Here is a 24,496-nt window from a genome sequence, read left to right on the forward strand (position 1 = left end):
GGAGAAGTCGTCAAGGGGATGATGACTGAGTTGAGGGCCCAGGATGGGGAGCAGGGCGGCGTGGGCGATGCTGGTGATGCTCTGGAGCCGGTCTGCAGGGGCGATTCGGGGCGGGCTGAGGAGGGGAGTGATCAGGCCCAGGAGGCTCCTCCTGATCCATCTAACAAACAGGAAATGACGAATCAGTCTGCAGGTCTGTCAGTCGGGAATCAGCACGAACAAACACACAGATGAATCATTTCACCAACCAGGGACATGTCACCTGTGTGTCGGTTTGCCTGTTGCATATTGCAATATTTAGATATGTTTAGTTTTTCTGGCATTGAACATTTAGTTTTTTGTTGTGATCTGTTTGCCGGGGCCGTACATGCATCCACTCGGCAAACAGGAAACACATTTGATGTTGCGGTACTAACATTGAACATTTTGTTTTTTGCTGTGATCTGTTTGCCAGGGCCGTACATGCATCCACTCGGCAAACAGGAAACACATTTGATGTTGCGGTACTAAATTACAAGTAGTAATTTAATTTGTTTTTTGTTGTGATCTGTTTGCCGGGGCCGTACATGCATCCACTCGGCAAACAGGAAACACATTTGATGTTGCGGTACTAAATTACAGGTAGTAATTTAATTTGTTTTTTGTTATGATCTGTTTGCCGGGGCCGTACATGCATCCACTCGGCAAACAGGAAACACATATGATGTTGCGGTACTAAATTACAAGTAGTAGTTTAATTTGTTTTTTGTTGTGATCTGTTTGCCGGGGCCGTACATGCATCCACTCGGCAAACAGGAAACACATTTGATGTTGCGGTACTAAATGCAAGTAATATTTGAATTTGTGTTCGGATATGTCTGGGTGGCTGGTATAGCAGGTGATTGGTTTGTTGGCGCGGTTACTTTTGGCTATATGATGCACTAAAGAGGAATGTCTTAAGTCTTGATTTGAATATAGGCACGGTGTCTGCAGCTCTGATGGAGGCAGGGAGATTGTTCCAGAGGAGAGGGGCTTGGTAGTTAAATGCTCTCCCTCCTATTGTGGTCTTTGATATTCTTGGAATTACCAGGAGGCCTGCACTCTGGGAACGGAGCAGCCTTGGAGGGCAATAGGGGACGACTAATTCCTTGAGGTAGTTTGGAGCCAGATCGTTTAGGGCTTTATATGTTAGCAGGAGTACTTTGAAGTCGAAGGTTACCAAGGTAAGAAGTTATGTTTCTTATATACACCTATTGCTGTAATATTACTTTATATACACATCTTTTGCAGCTATTACAGCTGTAACTCATCTGGGAAGGCTCTCTGACAAAGTGTAGGACGTGTGTGTTGTACATGTCTGTATCAGTATGTTAATGTTTTACGGTGTGTGTGTTGAGTGAATGTGTCTGAGCGAGTGTAAATTTGTGTACCAGCATATTCATTTACTGCACTGTGTGTGTGTGTGTGTGTGTGAGTGTGTGTGTGATAGGCACCTACACCTTTCAAAAAACGCTGGCCTGATGACCAGGAGGTTGGAATTTTGGAGGTCTGTCACAATAACTGCCATACACTGTACCATATTTGAAAGCTTTTTGGATATGCTGTTCTTTACAAACATGGCAGAACATGACTGAAAGGCCCTGATCATACATACACTGCTAAGCTCCTGTTTCACTGCTTTCAGTGCCTATGATATTGAATTCCAAAACCCTAGTGCAGAACTTTGCAAAGCCTGTTTGCATTCCCCCACCAGCTCTTCACCCTTTGACAAATTGCCACCTGTTTGTTTCCACAGCTGCCGGAGGAAGTGATGAGAGAGAGATTTTTCTCATGGTGGTATTGGAAGATGGTTATTCCGCCATCCTGCGGCTGGCTATGACCTGCCAAAAGATGAACGCCGTTGTCTGCCAGCCACAGATTTATAAGGAGGCCCATTACAACTGGCTAGACAGTAAGTTATTAAATAATACTGCATTTACAGAGCTGTTGCATAAGATTTTGACATGACATAAAAATGCCCAAAAAGTGTGGTTGTAGAGAAATGTGTGTAGGCATCTAAACTGACACTGCTCATTGGATTTTAGGTGTGGTGAAATGGAGCAGATTGGCTCCAAGCCACCGGGAGAGGTACCGAACAGCATTGGCCATTTCTGAGTGCCGCAATCTGCAATGCCGCCAACTGTACAAAGACAGCGGGCCTGGCTACAGGGGGAACGGCCAGTGGGGAGTCCCCCCCCCCCCCCACACACACACACATCTGCTCTGCCTCTGGGTCCCAATTCTGGGGGCCCTCTTCTCCGTCCCCTTAATTTTGTGTTAACTTATACCTGCCAATGCCTCTTGTGTTTCCCATTTTTAATAATAATTTTATCCCTTAATGTTATTGCACATATTTTGTATTTACTTTTTTATTTACTTTAAATGCTTTGTGTAATGACCTTCCCTTTCTGTATAATAAAAAAATGTAGCCTACCCTTATGGCCTGAGTTATGTTTCCCTTACTAAGAATTCCCTATCGAATGCATAAGTATTGTCTGTAAACAATACAAGTGGAATAGGGGCGAAAATGTACAATTCTAAGGCTTGTATCCTTTAAGTAACTTTACTTTGTACCTCTGTAAAGCCAAGTATATGCATTTGACATCACAGTTATCATTAAATGCAAATTCGGTTTCTCTTCATTACTCTTTGGTCAGCCTGACATTTTCAGAGTAAATTCCAATCAATATTTTTGTGAATATTAAGAGCCAGAATTTAAATGACACTGCCCATGAGCAAAATGTTACACTAACTTTTGTAACACCACTGTTACAGTAAATTGACTCCCTCCCGTAGCCTACAAACACCAGGCAATATATGGACTTACAGAAGTTAACTGAAGTATTGAAACCCCATTTTGTGTACCTATGGTGTGGCAGGCTGTGTAGCTGTATGGTAGTCTGGGAAGTCCCGCCCCACTTCTTCCGGCCAAATTGATTTTGCCTCAGAACTGGGTCTGGCCAAGTATGGATACCCGTTCATTTCAAGATTTCCACAATCCTTGGAGCCAATCACAAACTGGCTTTTGGCTACCTGGCGCGCCATTGGCGGATTTAAACTTACCACGGCTACGTTACAAATTCTACTGCACGGAGAGTTTTTAAACATTGGACATGGTGGCCGCCGAAGCACCGCAAAACTTCGATAAGGCAAGTTTTCTTTGAAAACAGAACAGAAACTTGCCCTGGAACAATTCATACAGAAAAAATATGTGTTTGCTTTATTACCGATCGTTGTATCGTTGTATAGTATCGTTGGTCTGATTGGTTAAAGGCGTGTCCAATTACGTGAGTGAAGTGGATCGCTGATGATAGTTGGCCAGACTAACTGAGCAAATGCAATGCAGTGAAGGGGCAGGGAATTCCCAGACAAGCTGTATGGCAAAGATAACTATGTTTTGTAGGTTTTGACAAAAACGGAACAGCTTCATCACAGAAGGGTTAACGATGTTGTTGCTCAACAAGACAACTGCTGGAGCTCCAATAAAGTTGCTTACAAATAAACTCCAACATCAGACTAAGGAAGGACGGGGGAAACTTCAGTGGAAATCCCATTGTCATTGTGACACCGTACTCAACAGTACAAGGAAAAATATTTCGTTATTTTTTTACCCGTCTTTGTGCTACGTTGGAAAATTACTCCCCGATTTCAGTAGGAAATCATAATCCTACGTATTACGTTATCACGCTGAGATTGGTCAGTCGTTGTATAGGCGTGTATTTTAATATGTCATAGATCTACGTGGGCATGGGCTGTTAAAGGAGGCGGAGCTGGGGTCAGAGCCTGAGGATTGAGAGTAAGAGGGGTAAGAGAGTGCTTACGGTGTGGTCGCTGTACCATAAACACTTTTCTGCTTTCTCTATAGTTTACTTTGTGTTGTTTTTGAAGTAGGCTACTTGGTTGACTTTTTTTTATTTTCTGGTGTGTGGTGTGGTTTATTTTTGTCTATCTGACGTCTGCTTCTGTGCTGGGAGCATCGCTGCCTCAGAGACGTTTGATATCTGTACCGTATTGAAATCAGCCTTTACCCATTTGTTGAAGTAGGTTTAGCCGTTGGGGAGATTGTTTGACACAACAACATTTTATCGTTGCCCAGTATGAACAGCGCAAAGTTTAGTAATGGTGTTCTCACCGCCGTGCTCCCATTATCAACCAACCACTTCTTAAAAAGTGATTTCGCCTGATATTCCACTTTCTATTAGCATGATATAAGTCAGTAAGTAGTAGGTTTCAAGCTTTATCTTGCTATGGTTGGCGAATTAGGTCTTGCCAATCAAGAAGATCGCGATAACTGGCAAATCCCCGACCTTGCATTTCCAGCCAATGTTGAAATAATGACGGGCCTCAATGATTGTGCATTGAGGCTTACAGGGGTGAGTCATCAGTCAGGAAAGTAAGGGGAACACTGACCTCATGACTGAACAGTTATGAGTGAGTTCTTTGTGGTCTCTCTGATGACAGAAGTATGTTAGATGATTACACCAGGGGTCTAATTAGTCCAAATGACTGATCCACTTCCAAGTGTTAGTGTGTCTATGTCTTCAGTGGTGCTATAAAGGTGCTTTTTGTAGGGTCGTAGCAGAGGTGAAATTACACCCTTTCTTAGGCCATGTCTCCACGAGCCCGGTTATTTTTGAAACCATGAACAGATGTTCCTGGTTGTATGTCCTGTCCACATGCTACCGCGCTTTTGGAACCCTGAAACCGTGGTTTTTTGAAACCGGAGTCCAGGGTGGGGTTTTCGGCCAGGGTTGGTTTCACCGGGTGCGTGTGGACACTGCAACCGTGATTGTTTTTCCCGTTTACGTCATAGCTGCGAGCCTGCTTCACTTCAGCACACGCACAGCAATGACGGGAAAAACATAGCAGCGGTTAGAAAAATGAAGTGGATGTTGTTTATTGCCATGCTGTCGGCATTATGTGGTTGTCACACGCAGTTGCTCAACCTAATGTAACAACAAAGGCGCCTAGACCAGCAGCGATGTCAGTATAATATTTGGACTGCACACTCTCCCAGTCCACATTCTCTTCTATTTTCTGAACTCTGTATTCATTTGCGATGTTTAGCAGCAACTCTACCTCGCTGTCCGTCCATACAAACGAGTCCTTGCGCGCCATTGTTGTTTGTATGGTGATTTCTTTTCCCGGTATCTTTTCATTGGTTAAAACAGCCTTCCCATTTTACCTTACATCGTCACTTATGGTTGTGGCATGTGTATTACACGTGCATTGTGTCACTTGGTGGCGGCTTCCACGGTTGCGTATGTACAGAGTATTTTTATTACACCACTCGTGTGGTCGCGGAGCAAAACTCCGGTTTCAAAAATAACCGGGCTCGTGGAGACATGGCCTTAGAAGTTTCTGTACCTACTAAAAGTTGTGTTTTTCAGATTTGTTTAGTTCTTTCTGTTTTTTTGCCTTGTATTCATTCTTTTTTTATTAAAAGATGTAGTGAGGCCTTTTTTATGTTTGAATTTTTTACTGATCGTCATAATGTTAAAAATAAAAATAACCACCTCTCTGTTCCTCATCTTCAGCAATGGCAGTTGCGGGTGTTGTCACAGCTTCCAAAGGGATTTTTTCGGTTGTGGATGCTGCCTTGTCACTACACAGTCAGTTACAGAAGGCAAAGACAAACAAGAAAAGCTTTGAAAAACTTGCGACTCGCGTGAAGGATGTGGCAGAGGTGCTGGAAACACTGACAAACCAGGGTGTGGATGAAAAGGTGGTGGAGAAAGGGCTTGAGATATTTAAACGTGCTTTAGAGTGTGCAGAAAAACTCCTGAAAAAATATGGATGCTCCAATGCATTCATGAATTGGGTAAAGGCTCGTGGTTTGGATGATCGGTTTGCGAGGGTTAATGCTCAGCTGCATGAAGCCGAACAACACCTGACCCTCACCCTTGCGGTGGAACAGAGACAGAAACAAGTGGATGAGGGTAAAAAGAAGGAGGAGGAGGAAGAAACCAGAGGTAAGCCTGTAGTGATGCATACAGGATCACCAATCTATTTACTGAATCATGCCACAGGTATAAGGGACTAATAAGGAGTTTATTCCAAACCACTTCATGCATACATACATGTTTACTGTTCAAAAATGATTTCATGTTAAGGAGCGATTAATGATGCATTTTAGTGCATTAATCAATGCAGGTCACCATAGCAGAGGATGCCAAACATTGTGCCTGATTGATTGCCTGTGAGTAGGTGAACAGATGATCGGAGATTAACATTTTGAATGAATATCTCATCAATGACTGTAATTCAAAATGTCATCTATTTAATTTTATGCTGTGTGATGATATGAAAATATTAAGAGTGTTTAAGTTCAGGAACACACAGGAAGTGAGCTCCAACTGCAACAGCATTTAGTAAATGCCAAAATGGAGCCCAAATCATCTCTCCTGTAATGACCAATTCCACCATTAGGGCTCAGATACACATACGCGTTTTTGTAAAAACGCGACGCTAGGAAATACATTGATTCCTATGGTACGGGGCGCTTTCACGCAAAGCGCCCCGTACCATAGGAATCAATGCATTTCCTAGCGTCGCGTTTTTACAAAAACGCGTATGTGTATCTGAGCCCTTAGAAATCTTTCCATTAAAAATGAAACAAATGGAGCAGGTACATTATCTGCAGTGATAGTAAATATGAAAAATATATTCAAAAGCAACCTTTTCTTACCTGAAGTAACTACTTTACAGTAATCCATTCGGTTACATGCATTTTTATTTACCCTTTTGATGGATTCTACCTCTCTGAGTTCTCTGTTTTGGGAGCTATGTTTCATCCCTGCCCGTCAGCACTGATACTAGCTAGCCTTACTATGTTTCATCCCTGCCCGTCAGCACTGATACTAGCTAGCCTTACTATGTTTCATCCCTGCCCGTCATCAGCACTGATAATAGCTAGCTCACTCTGGATAGGATTATTGAAACCTTTTGAGGATGCCCCTAATAATAGAATAGAACCAGAACCAAACCTTCCTACACAGCACGAACACACATATACACACACACACAGACACACACGCACACAAAGCAACACACACACCACACACACATATACACACACACACAGACACACACGCACACAAAGCAACACACACACCACACACACACACACACACACACACACAAAAGGCTCAGTTGTCACAAGGATCATACCCTGATCTATACTAGGCCAAATCGAGGTCTGGTTCGCAACTAATCAGACACTGCCACATCTCACACGTACACGACACACAAGACAAAAAACAAGCAATGCACACACGCAGAAGGCTCTGGCTCCAGATCTGGGTTCAGCTCACTTGGGTCTTAGACAAACACAAAGAAAATGCACACAGATCTTGGACCCCCATCCCCAGCTGATCATCCACTAAATGTTAGTTTCTCATGTACAGTATCTGCTCAGTATCTTATGTATTCATTTCATTTCTCAGGTCCTGCCACTCTCAAGAAAGTCTTAACAGACCACAAGAAGCGTATGCAGCAGCAGTATGGCGCTGTGTTTGAGGGCCTTGTGCAGAACAACAAGAAGACGCCTCTCAACAAGATTTTCACTCAGCTCTACGTTACGGAGGGGGAGAGTGAAGAGGTCAACAGAGACCATGAAATATGGCAGATTGAGGAGGCATTCAGGAAGCAAAACAGGCAACACACTGCAATTAGCATCAACGACATCTTTAAAGGGGAGGAAAGGCACATCAGAACTGTAATGACCAAGGGTGTTGCCGGTGTCGGAAAGACTGTGTCAGTGCAGAAGTTTATACTAGACTGGGCAGAGGGACTAGCCAATGATGATGTGAATTTCATCCTCTGTCTTCCTTTCAGAGAACTTAACCTGCTCAAAGATGATGAGTATAGTCTTCGAGACCTTATGTTTGATTTCTATGAGGAGCTTGGACCACTGACAAACATGCTTAACTTCCAGGAATTTAAGGTTGTGTTCGTTCTCGACGGTCTGGATGAGTGCAGATTTCCGCTGGATTTTCAGAAAAGCAAACATGTATCCAAAATCGAAGAGAAGACATCGTTGGACATACTGATAACCAACCTCGTTAAGGGGAATCTTCTTCAATCAGCCTTAGTATGGATAACTTCACGTCCAGCAGCCGCAGGTGTTGTCCCCTCCGAACACATTGACCGGTGTACCGAAGTACGGGGATTCAATGATGAACAGAAGATCGAGTACTTCAAAAAGAAACTCTGTGATGATCCCCAGGCAGAGAAAATCATCGCCCATGTCAAGACAACAAGGAGCCTCTTCATCATGTGCCATATACCAGTCTTCTGCTGCATCGCAGCCACTGTCATGCAGCAGATAATGGCCCTGGGAAACACTGAGCAGATTCCTACAACTCTCACAGAAATGTACGTCCTATTCCTTTGTACGCAGTTGAAGATGACAAACCACAAATTTGTGGGAAACAAGATGTTGGACAGGAAAGCTTTCCTGGAAGAAAACAAGGACGGTATCCTCAAGCTGGCAGAACTTGCCTTCCGCAAATTAGAAGGGACCGATGGCTCAATCCTGTTTCACGAAGACGACCTGAGAGAGAGCGGTGTCAGTTTGGACCACGCATCAGTCCTGTGCACAGAATTCTTCAAGGTGGACCGTATGATGTTTCAGAAGAGGTTCTACAGCTTTGTGCACCTCAGTATACAGGAATTCCTTTCCGCCCTCCACGTGTTCGCCTCCTTCCTCAAGAAGGACATGGAGGCACTGAAGCCTTTTCTTGAGAAGAGACCAAGGAAGGTGTTCCTTTACCTACTCCTGAAGAGTGCCACAACCAAAGCCCTTCAGAGCAACAATGGACACCTGGATCTCTTTCTCCGCTTCCTGATGGGAATCTCGCTGGATTCCAACCAGTCCTTTCTGCAAGGTCTGCTGCCAGAACCCTTGGATGAGGACAAGGAAGACAACATCAAGTCCATGGAATTGATAGTCGAGCACATCAATTATTTGGTACGGGAGGATCTTTCCCCTGAGAGATTCATAAACCTTATTAACTGCCTGACTGAACTAAAGGACAACTCTCTCCACAAGGAGCTGCAGCGCTACCTGCAGTATATAAAGTGCCCTGCATCGGAGCTGAAGCCAGCCCACTGTTCTGCACTGGCCAACATGTTCCTGCAGTCGGAGGAGCCACTGGAAGAGTTTGACCTCAAACGCTACAACGTGGGAGACAAGGGTAGAGAGAGGCTCGTGCCAGCTGTTAGGTGGTGCAAGAAAGCCAGGTAAATACTGTATCTGCATATGTATTATATATACAGCCGCGGAAAAAATTAAGAGACCACTTCAAAATTATTAGTTTCTCTGGTTTTACTATTTATTGGTATGTGTTAAAGTAAAATGTACATTTTAGTTTTATTCTATAACCTACTGGCAACATTCCTACCAAATTTCAAATAAAAATATTGTCATTTAGATCATTTATTTGCAGAAAAATGACAATTGGTCAAAATAGCAAAAAAGATGCAGTGTCTTCAGATCTCGAATAATGCAAAGAAAACAAGCTCATATTCATTTTTAAACTGCACAATACTAATGCTTTAACTTAGGAAGAGTTCAGAAATCAATATTTGGTGGAATAACCTTGATTTAAAATCACAACTTTCATGTGTCTTGGCATGCTCTCCACCAGTCTTTCACATTGCCGTTGGGTGACTTTAAACTACTCCTGGCGCAAGAATTCAAGCAGCTCGGCTTCTTTTCATGGCTTGTGACCATCCATCTTCCTCTTGATCACATTTCAGAGTTTTTTCTGTGGGATTCAGGTCTCGAAATTGGGCTGGCCATGACAGGGTCCTGATCTGGTGATACTCCATCCACACCTTTACTGGCCTGGCTGTGTGGCATGGAGCATTGCCCTGCTGGAAAAAACACTTCTCAGAGTTGGGGAACATTGTCAGAGCAAAAGGAAGCAAGTTTTTCTTCCGGGACAACGTTGTACTTTGCCTGGCTGAGGTTTGTAAAAGACCATAAGGATTGAAAAAAGCGGACTGGAGGGTCTTCTAGTTCGTCTTCTCTGATGAGTCCAATTTTCAGCTTTGCCCAACACATGGTCGTCTGATGGTTAGACGGAGACCTGGAGAGGCCTACAAGCCAGAGAGTCTTGCACCTACTGTGAAATCGGACTCATCAGAGAAGACGAACTTAGAAGAACCTCCAGTCCACTTTTTCAATCCTTATGGTCTTTTACAAACCTCAGCCAGGCAAAGTACAACGTTGTCCCGGAAGAAAAACTTGCTTCCTTTTGCTCTGACAATGTTCCCCAACTCTGAGAAGTGTTTTTTCCAGCAGGGCAATGCTCCATGCCACACAGCCAGGCCAGTAAAGGTGTGGATGGAGTATCACCAGATCAGGACCCTGTCATGGCCAGCCCAATTTCGAGACCTGAATCCCATAAAAAACCTCTGAAATGTGATCAAGAGGAAGATGGATGGTCACAAGCCATGAAAAGAAGCCGAGCTGCTTGAATTCTTGCGCCAGGAGTAGCATAAAGTCACCCAACGGCAATGTGAAAGACTGGTGGAAAGCATGCCAAGACACATGAAAGTTGTGATTTTAAATCAAGGTTATTCCACCAAATATTGATTTCTGAACTCTTCCTAAGTGTAAGCATTAGTATTGTGTAGTTTAAAAATGAATATGAGCTTGTTTTCTTTGCATTATTCGAGATCTGAAGACACTGCATCAATTTTGCTATTTTGACCAATTGTCATTTTTCTGCAAATAAATGATCTAAATGACAATATTTTTATTTGAAATTTGGTAGGAATGTTGCCAGTAGGTTATAGAATAAAACAAAAATGTACATTTTACTTTAACACATACCAATAAATAGTAAAACCAGAGAAACTGATAATTTTGAAGTGGTCTCTTAATTTTTTCTGCGGCTGTATATATATATATATGTCATGGACAAAAATATTGGCACCCCTGCATTTCTGTCAGATAATGCACCACTACTCCCAGAAAATTGTTGCAATTTCAAATGCTTTTGTATTCACATGTTTATTTATTTAGTTTGCATTGGAAAAACACAACAAATCTGAGAAATAATGTCAAATCTGTCTTTATTTCACACAAAACACAGAACACCCTTAAAAATAAAGAAATAAAAATATCTGAAATGAATTGCTTCCGGTACCCATGAATGAGGTGTCTTACACCTCTCAACTGGAATTTTGGACCACTCTTCTTTTGCCAACTGCTCCAGGTCTCTCACATTTGAAGGGTGCCTTCTCCCAACTACTGATTTGAGATCATGCAACAGTTGTGCCATGGGATTAAGATCTGGACCCATCTCGGACACTTCAGAACTCTCCAGTGCTTTGTCTTAACCATTTCTGGGTGCTTTTTGAAGTGTGCTATGGGTCATTCATTGTCCTGCTGAAAGACCCATGACCTCTGACGGAGACCCATCTTTCTGACACTGGGCCCTACATTGCGCCTAAAAATGATTTGGTAGTCCTCAGATTTCCTGATTCCATGCACACAGTCAAGGAATTGGGTTCCAGAAGCAGCAGAGCAACCCCAAATCATTGGTCCAGCTCCACCATATTTGCCTGTAGGGACCGTGTTCTTTTCTTTGAAGGCCTCATTTCATTGTCTGTAAACTGCTTTACCAAAAAGCTCTACTTCAGTCTCATCAGGACGTTCTCCCAGAATGATTTTGGCTTCCCCAGGAAGGTTTAAGCAAACTCCAGTCTTGCTTTTTTATGTCTCTGTGTCAGCAGTGGGGACCTCCTGGATCTCCTGCAATAGCATCTAATTTAATTCAAAAGGCGACGGATAGTGCGAGCAGCGACCGTTGTACCCTGTGTCTGCAGGGTAGCTTTAATTTATTTGGAAGTTGTTCTAGGTTTTTTATCCAACATTCATACAATCTTTTGTTGCATTATGTCATACATTTTTCTCTTCCTTCCACATCCAGGGAGGTAAGTGACAATGCCATGGGCTGTAAACTTCTTGATGACACTGCTCACAGTGGACACAGGAGCATTTAACTCTCTGGAGAAGGACCTGTAGCCTTAAGATTGTTCATGCTTTCCTAACATTTTGGTTCTCAAATCCTCCGACAATTCTTTGCTCTTCTTCCTTTTCTCCATGCTCAGGGCCTGATTTGCTAACAGGATTGCGCCCATTTCAGGCGTAAAATAGCGGTCGTAAACATAAAACGGTATTTACTAAGGGGGCGCATTTGAGTAGAGGCGCATATTAACGCTTTGAGGGTGTGTACCTGCAAACAGGTGGGATGGCACGGAAACGTGGGTGGTAACCAGGGCGTGAAGCGCAATTTAATGGGAGGAGTGTGCGCCTAATGATGTAGTTTTTGGTATTTACTAAAACTGCCTGGCGAGCGCACGTCTCTGATTTGCGGGCTAATTCTCCGCCTCATAAAAGCACGTCTTAACCAGGGAGCGCATTTCCATTGAGTCTGAAAACGTTGATATGGCAGCAGTTATAAGAGCAAGGCAAAGACAGACAGAAGACAGAGACAGCGCACAGAAATAATTTTTTCAACTCGTATAACACATTTTCAGTTAAGCGAACCATAAATCATTAGACGGTACAGGTTAACCAGCCACGCAATACTTCAATTACTGGACCAGATCAGAGACGACATCGAGCCCTCCACCCGGGCTATCACATTCCATTCCATCAGTTGTTAAACTCCTGGCAACATTTGCAAATATTGGCCTCCGGATAATTTCAAACAGTTATAGCATCTGCAGTTGGTATATCTCAGCCTTCACTCAGCCAAATATTCAACCAGGTGCTCTACGCATTGCTACGACGCACTGGTCAATATACATTTCCCCACTACGATAGCTGAAATTAAACTTTCCGAACGTAATTGGAGCCATTGATCGCACCCACATGCAAACAGTCCCACCTTCAATCCACGAACACGTTTACCAAAACAGAAAGCACACATATTCAATGAATGTTCAGGTCATATGTGATGTCAACATGACCATTACTTACGTGGTAGTGGTCTGTCCATGACAGTTGTATCTTCCTGAATAGTGCCATCTATCCATGATTGAGCAACGGTGATTTTGGAGAGGCCTGGCTACTTGGTAAATGTATTTGTTTCAGTGGGGATATATTGTAGTGAACCCATGTCCCTTGTAGAACGTATTAATCTTGCCATGTACACATCTATATTGTTATAATAGACAGTTTATGCATTAATGCCACCAATAGCATATTATTTATAATCGTGTTCTTTTAAACATCTCGCTGTAGATGATGGCGGGCAAAACAACAATATAACCCAATGAATCAGGTTCTGTGATTGAGCGAACGTGACCCAATATATCTATCTCCTCTTCGCTGAACCTTAGTTTTTTCTTCCTCGAATCTCCATGGTGGCAGTAACTTGCAGGCAATTTCTCCAGTCTTTTAACGGTGCGCTAAATAATGATTGCCCAGCGCGGATCTGGCTTGATAAATATCACGGAAAATGCGGGGAAACACTGTGCGTTAATGTGCGCCTGGCAAAGGCGCAGATTAAGCTGCGGTCGCATATCAATGTTAGTAAATCAGGCTCTTTAAAGGGCGAAGTAAGCACAGAGTGCCCAGCGCGGATCTGGTTTGATAAATACCACGGAAAATGTGCAAAAACACTGTGCGTTAATGTGCGATCGCAGATTAAGCTGCGGTCGCAATCTTAGTAAACCAGGCCCTCAGTGCGTTATACACAGACACACAACACAAAGGTTGAGTCAACTTTGCTCCATCTTAACTAAGAAAGATTAAAGAAGCATTACATGACTGAAATACAATTATTTCTTACAATTTTGAGAGGGTGCCAATAATTTTGTCCAGTCCACTTTTGGAGATTTGTGTGGAATAATGTCAGATTTGGCTTTTCTTCTCTGCTTTTTTGTGTTGTTCCAATGCAAACAATAGAAATCAATATGTGAATACCAAAGCATTTGTAATTGCGACATTTTTCTGGGAGAATTGGTACATTATCTGACAGAAGTGCAGGGGTGCCAATATTTTTGTACATGACTGTATATACATACACTGTGTGTGTGTGTGTGTGTGTGTGTGTGTGTGATTTTTCTTTTTATCCATGTCCTATTTAATAAGAGCAAAAAACTTTCATTGGCAAAGTAACCAATATTCAACAATTTATAATAAGTTCTATACACCTTATACTACTTATGTTCCAATTTTTTCGATTTAAAGCCAGAGTCATGAAGTATGCTTTAAATTCTTACAACTTGAATCAGCTAACACCTTGGTTCTTTGATTGCCATTGCAGGCTTGCTGAATGCAAGCTCTCAGCTTACTGTGGGGAGATCGTGGCCTCAGCCCTTCAGTCAGAGCTCTCACCTCTGAGGGTGTTGGATCTGGAGATGAGCTACCTCACTGAGCCTGGGCTGAAAGCAGTCTGCGATGGTCTCACAACCCCACACTGCAAACTGCAGGCTCTTAGGTGAGTGTGATGCGTTATAAGCAAACTAACTAACAAACAAGCATTAACATAATGTAAGACAGTTGTGGTAAAAATCATTAAAGACCACTCACACACAGCAGTTCATATACATTCTCTTAGCTGGAGGTTAAACGTCTGAAGGGGTACGGGACACCATTTTTTTTTTTATATATACATGCTTAGTTGAGTGTTTTGTTTCTGTTTTTCTATTTGATTTTATATTTGATTGTGATCTAATTGTACAGCACTCAGTCTTTGTGAGTTGTTTTTAAATGTGCTTTATAAATACATTCGCCTTGACCTCCAAATGCCCTTTGAAAGGACTGTTACGATTTGCGGGAGTTGTGCAGAACACAAATAGTCGAAGTACAATCCAGGGTCGGAAATACGAGTAGGCAAACAATACAAACTGGGCATAGGCAGGAGAATGGTCGAAGTATAGTCCAAGGTCGGCAACACATGAAACTAAATTAATAATCAGGGAACTCTAGGAACATGGCGAAACACGGAGAAACAAACACGTAACATGAAATGACGAAGACTCAACGAGTAACAAGAATACACCGACTATATACACTGTGGATAACGAGGGACAGGTGAAAACAATCAAGGCGGGGAAGACAGTGAATGGCAGGGGCGTGCGGAATCAGACACGAGGAAACAAAGGCAAACAAAGACAAAACTGAAACACGTGACAACAAAAGGGAAACGAACTAAGAGACAGAAAGGGCAGATAATTAAGGGGAGGGCATGAGGAGTCAAGACACGAGGAGACAAAGGAAAACAAACAAAAAAACTAACACTAAACTAAACACGTGACAACACACGGGAAACAAACTAGGAAACAGGACAGGGACAGAGCACAGACCTGACAAGAACGTTGGGTGCATCTGAAAGGACGTTGGGTGCATCTGACAGCCTATTAGTGTTCCAGACTATAGAGTGTCATCAGATATATTGTTCATAGGTGACTATTTGTGTTGATACATCTCTCTCGTCTCTCTTGCAGTCTAGCTGGTTGCAGATGCACGTCAGACTTTAGGTTGTGTGTTGTACTGGGAGAGGCTCTCCAGTCCATGAGCTCCCACAGCTCCCATCTCACAGAGCTGGACCTGAGCTACAATATGCGAGTCAGTGATGAGGGCATGAGGGCACTCGCCTCTGGACTCAAGACTCCAGGCTGTAAGGTTAGGAAACTGAGGTAAGGCATTGCAGTAGTTAACCGCATGAACCCTCTACATCTACCACCAAAGGAAATCTTTTAGCTTGCCAGCAAGTTTTTTTTTAATCAGTGACAATTGTGTTGTTGTTAAATAAAGTCAAATTGTTGTATATGAAACACTCTTCTGTAATGTAAATTAATTAGCATTAGCGTTGTAAAAATGACTTAGCATTAGCGTTCTGGTTTCCCTCAGGTTGCGGAAGTGCTGCCTTAAAGATCATGATTGTGAGATGCTGGCAAGTGTTCTCTGCTTGGAATCGTGCTGCTTGAGAGAGCTGGACTTGGGGGACAACAAGTTGAATGACACGGGGATAGAGCTGCTGTCTGCGGCAATGAAGAACCCACAATGTAACCTGGAGAAATTGAGGTTATCTTATTGGGCCAATGTCTTCTCTTACATGAAAAACCTTACTCCTGTACATTCAGTAACCAGTATGGTATATATACTGTAATATAAACTGAAAATTCACTCAAGTTACCTCAGGACTCCGGAGTTGCATATCATTATATTTATTCAACAACAACAAGCCTGTCGGGCTCACCCATGCCCTGGCAGGCTAGAGAGTGGCCAGGACCACTCTCAGAGAGAGAGAGAGAGAGAGAGAGAGAGAGAGAGAGAGAGAGAGAGAGAGAGAGAGAGAGAGAGAGAGAGAGAGAGAGAGAGAGAGAGAGAGAGAGATAGAGAGAGAGAACCCGGGCTTACTCCCAGACTGCAGCAGAGAAGCAAAATAAAACACATCACACAAGGTTTATATAGAAAGAAGTTAGTGTTCTCCTAAGCAAAAACACTTTGTCAACAGAGATAACCACATGGTGGGTCTCTGGCATCCAAGTTCATCTTCTTATGCTTTCTGTCATGCAAGGATGTCAGTTTTACACAAGGTCGAAAGAAGCAGTTTGACCCTTCTCATCACCTCACACCCAAACATGGACAAAAGGTTACTTCTCTTATGCATAAAACTCTTACACACATGCTGACTAAGTGGTGTCAACCCCTCATTATCTAAGTTTCAAACACACACAGAAACACAGAAAAGCCATGCTTACATAAGCACATTATTCATACAAGGTAATTATTAAAACAAGGCACTTGATTAATACATTCTTAAGTCATAAACATTGTTTCGAAATTAATTCTACCATCAACCTCTCGAAAACAATGTCCACTGAGAGAGAATATAAGAAAACTAAAAAAACTTGTACCCTGGCCAGACCCGTGCTAATTAACAAACTACTCAAAAACTAAAAAGAAAATAGTACTTCACCAAGCTTGAGGTAGTTTGCTTAGTCCTTGTAAGACCACTTTGTTATGCCAAACCGTTCTATTATTCAATAGATCTTAGTAGAAAAAATATATATATACATCTCTTCAACACCATTTCTAGACTAAAACATTTCGTAAATTCTGTATTGGCCAAACTATGCATGATGTAGTTCAACAGTTTGTTTACATTGTATAAGTGTCTTTGAGGTCTACTGAACAGGTGACCCTGATTCCCTATCTGATGTCCCGTTACAACACCAAGTGTCTCTGCTTCCACTTTACGTCTTCCTTTCCTTTTCAGACTTGCTGGCTGTAAACTAACTGAGTCGTCCTGGAAGTGTTTGACGCCAGTCTTCCTGGGGGAGCTGGACCTGAGTGAGAGCACCCTGCAGCTGTCAGAGCTGGAGCAGCTGTCAGCAGCACTGAGGAGCCCAGACTGCAGAGTTAACGCCCTCAGGTGTGGCCATGCGTTATGAAAGTCTTTAATGTATCCATATAGTTTGTATTTTTTTTTTTTACAAACTTCATAGCAAGAGTTTTTAAATGTTTTTAGGCTGCAACAGTGCTTTCTGAAGGATGGCCACTGTGAAGTTTTGGCTTTAGTCCTCAGTTCAAAAGAGTCCCACCTGAGAGAGCTGGACCTGGGAGACAATGATTTGCAGGACTCAGGAGTGGAGCTGCTCTCCTCTGGACTCAAGAACTCACAATGCACTCTGGAAACACTGAGGTACACACACACACACACACACACATAGACACATACATACATGCATACAGTTGTGGCCAAAAGTTTGGAGTGACACAAATATACATTTTCACAAAGTTTGCTGCTTCAGTGTCATTAGATATTTTTGTCAGATGTTACTATGGAAGACTGAAGTATAATTACAAACATTTAATAAGTGTCAAAGGCTTTTATTGACAATTACATGAAGTTAATGCAAAGAGTCAATATTTGCAGTGTTGACCCTTCTTTTTCAAGATCTCTGCAATCTGCCCTGGCATGCTGTCAATTAACTTCTGGGCCACATCCTGACTAATGGCAGCCCATTCTTGCATAATCAATGCTTGGAGTTTGTCAGAATTTTTTATTTTTTTGTCCACCCGCCTCTTGAGTATTAACCAAGTTCTCAATGGGATAAAGGTCTGGGGAGTTTCCTGGCCAATGGACCCAAAATATCGATGTTTTGTTCCCCGTGCCACTTAGTTATCACTTTTGCCTTATGGCAAGGTGCTCCATCATGCTGGAAAAGGCATAGTTCATCACCAAACTGTTCCTGGATGGTTGGGAGAACACACAAATGTATATTTGTGTCATTCTCAAAACTTTTGGCCACGACTGTACACACAACACACACACGCACAGAGCATTCATACAGAATATGTACACAGCTTCTTCAGTAACGCAGTGGTTTTGAATAATCTATCTGTGGAATGTGTGATAACATAAAAGGCCCTCCACACACACACATAGATAAAGAGATAGTGTGTGAGAATGACAGCTCCTCTCCTCCTGCAGGTTGTCGTTCTGTGGTGTGACTAAGAAAGGCTGTGAGAATCTGGCTTCTGCCCTGAGTGCAAACCCCTCCTACCTGAGAGAGCTGGACCTGAGCTACAATCACCTAGGAGAGACAGGAGACAGACTCCTGATTGAGAAGAAGGATGACCCAGACTGCAAACTGGAGACACTCAAGTGAGTAGTGCTGGATCAGAATGTGGGGAACAGAGAGACACAGAATACATTTTTTTTTTAATCTTTAACCCCCCCCCCCCCCATGGCACCCCCTGCTCCCCCTTGAAGGTCAAGTTCATTTTGTTCAATTTACCCTGTAATTCCAAAAGTGGCCACTGTAAACCATTGACACTCTTATTTGCAGAGATATGTAACATTAAATTATTCGTCTTTGTGTGACATTCAATAAAGCTAATTTTCACGTTGACTCCCTTGTGGAAATCACGGTCACAAGCTTTTACAGCTTTTAAGCTGTACACAAGCCAATCACAATTAAGTCAGTGCTCATATAGGACATCACTACTACTTAAGATGTAAACTCCTAAAAAAAAAAGTTCGGAAACTTTTCTTCAGTCGATTATTCCTCCCCTTTAATCATACCAATTGGTATTGTATTGTATATCGTTGGAAAGCCTGATTAGTCACCTTTACAACGAGGTACAACTTGTAAGGATCTGGCATTCGTGGAATGAGCAACACAGCTAACCGTGTGGGTAGCGGCCCACATTTTTTTTGCCAAAATCCCCTGCAATATTCTTCTGCTGGTATTCACTCTTGTTTTGAGTTGTTTGGTGGATTGGATGATTCTCCCACAGTATTAAGGAAAAAACAACACATATTGACAATTTTTGCACTTTATTCATTTTACACTGTCAGGGACCTCAGTAGCATGTGGAAGATCCATACGCAGCCACAACAGCTTGGCACCTCCTGTGGGATGGCATCCCATTCCTGAACCAGAATTTGTAGCAAGTCAGCCAACATGGTTGCGTTGGTCACTCTGGCACGTACAGCACGCCCAAGCTGATCCCACAAGTATTGAATTGGGTTGAGGTCTGGACTCACGGCAGGCCTTTCCATCCTCTCCACTCCCAAGTTCTGGAGGTACTCTGTGATGATCCTGCCTCTGTGGGGGCGAGTGTTGTCATCCTGGAGGATGGAGTTAGGACCCAGATTCTGGAGATATGGGGTCGCCATTGGCTCCAGAATCTCATTCCGATATCACTCATTCCGATATCACAATATTGCAGGGGATTTTGGCAAACATTTTTGGGCTGCTACCCACACGGTTATCTGTGTTGCTCATTCCATGAATGCACGATCCACATGCTACTGAGGTCCCTAACAGTGTAAAATGAATAAAGTGTAAAAATGGTCAATATGTGTTGTTTTGTTCTTAATACTTTGGGAGAATCATCAAATCCACCAAGCAACTCAAAACAAGAGTGAATACCAACAGAAGAAAATTGCAGGGGGTTTTGGCACATTTTTTTGGGCCACTACCCACACGGTTAGCTGTGCTGCTCATTCCACGAATGCACGATCCTTACAAGTTGTACCTCGTTGTAAAGGTGACTAATCAGGCTTTCCAACAATATTCAATACAATCACAATTGGTATTATTAGAGGGGAGGGATAATCGACTGAAGAAACGTTTCCGAACCTTTTTTTAGGATTTTGGCAAAAAAATGTGGGGCGTTACCTACACAGTTAGCTGTGTTGCTCATTCCACGAATGCACGATCCTTACAAGTTGTACCTCGCTGAAGAAAAGTTTCCGAACTTTTTTTGAGGAGTTTATAATAGTTGTTGTGCTATAGCTAGTCCATATGTAGTTCACACTGGGATATTGAGCTGGTGATGTGATGATGTGGTGAAAACAATTGCCTTCTTACAGTGCATGCACGAGAGAGAGAGAGGCGGAGAGAGAATCAGAGAATACATCCTTATCTTTTGGTTTATCTTGTCAACTAAATTATTCCAGAATAAATAAAGAATAAATGAAACACATGAACACCATGATTCCATTAGGTGTTTGTGTCGGTGTCCGCAACCCCCCCCCCCCCCTCCCAAAGCTCTAAACCTAGGGGAAACACTGCAAACACACACACACACTCACACACACACTAACCCATAAAATCTTTTTTCCCCTATAGTGTGGACAACAATGCAGAATGCTGGATGAAGTCAGGACTCAGGAAATGTAAGTTAAAAATCATCAGAATATATATACTAGGGCTGAACGATTTGGGAAAATAATCGAATTGCGATTTGATATGCGTTTTTTTTTTTTTTTTATCCACTTTTTTCCCCACAAAACGTACTGAATGATTTAAATATGACCACCACAATATTAGATACATTAAGTGTAAAATATTCTTTCCCACATTTTACATTTTTATTTAAGGCGAGACATGGCAGGTGAATAGGGTAAAACATTTAAATACAAGGGATCACCATGAAACTTTACCAGTTGACTACATACATCATTACAAGAAAAAAATGTATTACAAGTTTTAGAATTTTGCATATTTAATTATGCTAATTATGCTGGATCTCATTAAATATGCACGTTTTTGCATATATTTCAGGTACATGAATCTTAAACTGTGATGAAGCCAGGACCAAAATTCTTTTTTTATTTTGTTTATATATCAAATGACAAAAAATACTCAGATGGATTTTAGGATATCTGCTTTATGACCTGGGAAATCAAAATATACTATCCGTGGCCTTAAAAACCCTATTTTCGCCATGATTTCCAGGTAAAATGACCCATAAATCTGGCCAGGAACAATTTATAAATAAATCCATCTGTAGATGTCTTCATAACAATGCTATGTGTGAAACTGGGAAGTGTGGTGTACCTAGGTTCTACATAGGCTGAGAAATGTGTACCTAAAAATGAAAAAACACTCATTTTGAGAAAACCGCATTTAAAGACAACACGTGGGGCACTGAGCGAATCACGTTAGCAGAAAAGCGCCGTCAGCCAATGAATCCCTTCAGAAAGTCAGGATTGGTTGCTGAAAAGAAAGGAAATGCCCATATTTGGATTACACAGCCTTCTGATCGAGTCTCATAGCGTTAAAGTCATTCCAGGCATGACAGATGTCGTGTAAAAAGACGAAACGCTGAACGTGGTTCAAGGGAGAATTCTTGGTAAAGTTAGGAGAAAATGGATGCCGCGGCTGAACTAAATGCAGTGAAACAGACACTTAAATGTGTCATTTTGACGTTTTCTTTATGGTAGTATGAAAGATAACAAGTTAAAGAGGCAAACTAGCCCAAAATCTGAAATTTGACCATGAAAAAATCGATATTTCACCTGCCGTGTCTCGCCTTAACTGCTCATCACGGAAACAAATCAGTGGCTTTGCCACTGTGCATTTAAGTAATTTAAACAAAGTCAAATATAAACACAGGGCATGCACTTTAAAGTGGCCTGATGCAGTAATTGTACTTCAGGGTAATGATAAGCAGTTTTACCTTAAAATAACAGCTTTGAAAAAAATTGGGGCGCTACAATGACTTTTAATATGGAGAATTGCCTCTGTGCCATTGCCATACCAGGGTCCGTAGGCAAATGACTGCGTTATGTAGGTGTGCCTGAATCCGCCCGTTTTTTACTGTCTGCCGAACTAGTAAGTAGTTTACTTGCCGTCTTGTGTTGCACTTGCTTGATGTCTGACTGTGTGTTAGGACCGTTGTCATACTAGTAAGCACATTTCAAGAGATTTCGCTAGTTTGAGCCACTAGCATCTCGTTAGCGATTAGCAATTGATCCATTATGCTGCTTTAATCACTGTGTGCAAAATTTTCCATCTAAAAAAATGTAATGTTGTAATCGCGGACGTTGCGGTTAGAAAATCGCGTTTTACCGAATCGCGATTTAATTGCAAATGCAATTAATCGTTCGGCCCTAATATATACACAAATGTAGTTTAGCTTTCCCTAATGTTGTACTATACAACATATGGCATTTAATCTGGGCTCTCTGAGTGTTCTTCTGGTAATCATCCTCTTCTTAACTGTGTGTAAAGATTGTCCCAAACCATCTAGCCTCATCCCTTCTATGGTGAAATGTTCAATATGCCTCCCTGTCCAACCTCTCTCCCCATCGGCAGATGCCTGTATGCTCACACTGGACACCAACACCATGAACCAGCAGCTTTGCTTATCTGAAGGGAACCGGAGGGTGAAGTGTGGGTTTATGGAATACGACTACCCGTCCCATTCAGAGAGGTTTGCGGACGTCGAGCAGGTTCTGGCCACAGATAGTCTCTCAGGCTGCTGCTACTGGGAAGCTAAGTGCGATGGCTTCTGTGTTTATCTAGGCATGACTTACAAAGACATTGAAAGGCGAGGGGAGGTGGGACGCCTCGGACACAACGAGAAGTCGTGGGCTCTGCGGTGTGACTACTTGACACCTTCGTTTATGACTGCATACCACAATAATGACATGATAATGATCGAAACGCCTTGGCGCACCTCTTCACAAGTAGGAGTGTATCTGGACTGGCCAACCGGCACACTGTCCTTCTACAGTGTCTGCTCTGACACACTCACCCACCTGCACACATTTCATCACAGATTCACAGAGCCCCTCTATCCAGGAATCGGGTTTATTTCCAATTTTCACAGTGATGATAGTGTGTTCCTATGTGAGATTGAATAGGCCTCCTTAAAATAAAAAAGTTAGTATACAACTGATTGAAGTATACTAGCTTTAAAATCAGAGAAATTTAAATTATTTCTGTCTAAGTTTTATCAATGAAGTGTCGCCTACTCATTGATGTGTGTGTGTGTGTGTGTGTGTGTGTGTGTGTGTGTGTATGCATACATCAAATATTCATATTCACACAAAAATCGATGTGAACTGTGCTAAATTGCATGCTAAATGTTTTGTATGAAAAACATTCAAACTGCCTTTTACGCTTACCTTAAAGATCCATTTCGCGATAATTGGTATTTTTTGCTACTGAGCTCCTTCTACTTACTGTCGTATATATACAACAAGGGCGGTTTGTCCATGAGGGCAATTTGGGAAAACCAGTGCCAAACGGGAAAAGGAGATATTTGTTTTTTTTGTCAGATTCTACCACTAGACCGTCTGATCTGCCTCATTGTCCAATCAGGCTCCTGGATGAAACTTTCTTCCATAGCTTTCCACCTGTAACCAGTGGCGGCTGGTGACATTTTTTGGAGGGGGGGCACAGTTCGGCGGCGCGGTTTAAATAGCACTCCACAATGAGAAGAAAACAGGTTTTGAGTAAAACATTTGTTACTGAGGTTAAAGGACTGCATATTTCTGCTTTCACTACATGGCACTGCATGAGATTGTACATATGGATGTGGTCTGCAATGGGAATAGGGACCAATCCGCACTGCACTTGATTACATCAATATGAATGATTGTTACACTATAACAATTATTACACATAACCAATATTATTAAGACACATATCATAGTGGACATTACACTAAGCAACATAAGTCTCATTCATATTATATTTACAGTATGAGCTGTATGAACTCATCCTTATTACATAAGTCAATATAAGATCACCTATAAGAGAACATGCTATTGGCTACTATTATGCTATTTATTATGCTAATCGCAAATCGCTGCTAATAGCAATGTAAATCCCACTACTAACTTCATGAAACACACTTACTTTTATCAGGTACGCACACAATGCCTCACATACGAATTGAAACAATGATGATTGGAAAACTAGGCACTCAGTATGTTTAACAACTTAACTATTACTGCCACTGAATTGGCTAGGAATGAAATGTATCGATATATAACTGTTAATCTTAACTGAGGGAGCTACACACGTCACGCCATTACTAACGGAGTCTTTCGGACAATATAAAAAAAAAAAAAAAAAGCTTTATTTCAAGAACACACAGTACTCAACATTATCCAATAACAACTATCAAAAAACTGTAACTTGAAAACGCATTACTCACTGAACAACCTGCTATCAGCTCCGGTTAGCATTCAGG

At 42.1% G+C, this 24,496-nt stretch overlaps 2 protein-coding genes across 2 annotated transcripts in view; one reads left to right on the plus strand and one right to left on the minus strand.

Annotated features, from left to right (window-relative positions):
• nell2b (neural EGFL like 2b) overlaps window positions 1-5,136 on the minus strand; it is a gene marked incomplete at both ends in the record, with an annotated part of 85,164 nt that extends 80,028 nt beyond the window's left edge. The window contains 2 exons of the mRNA XM_080851732.1: window positions 3,760-3,801; window positions 5,028-5,136. Of these exons, the coding sequence (XP_080707858.1) occupies window positions 3,760-3,801; window positions 5,028-5,136 (151 nt within the window). The remainder of the gene's footprint in view (window positions 1-3,759; window positions 3,802-5,027) is intronic.
• A 421-nt stretch (window positions 5,137-5,557) lies between these two features.
• LOC308374884 (NACHT, LRR and PYD domains-containing protein 3-like) lies at window positions 5,558-23,159 on the plus strand (the record flags this gene model as incomplete). Its single annotated transcript, XM_080850845.1, has 10 exons — window positions 5,558-5,990; window positions 7,464-9,261; window positions 14,310-14,483; window positions 15,493-15,684; window positions 15,899-16,072; window positions 17,271-17,426; window positions 17,523-17,696; window positions 18,489-18,662; window positions 20,638-20,684; window positions 22,609-23,159. 10 exons carry the CDS (start codon window positions 5,558-5,560, stop codon window positions 23,157-23,159), a joined length of 3,873 nt encoding a protein of 1,290 aa, XP_080706971.1.
• Window positions 23,160-24,496: the final 1,337 nt, after the last annotated feature.

This window comes from Sprattus sprattus (genome assembly GCF_963457725.1).
Source record: "Sprattus sprattus genome assembly, chromosome: 14".
NCBI classification, from domain to species: Eukaryota; Metazoa; Chordata; class Actinopteri; order Clupeiformes; family Clupeidae; genus Sprattus; species Sprattus sprattus.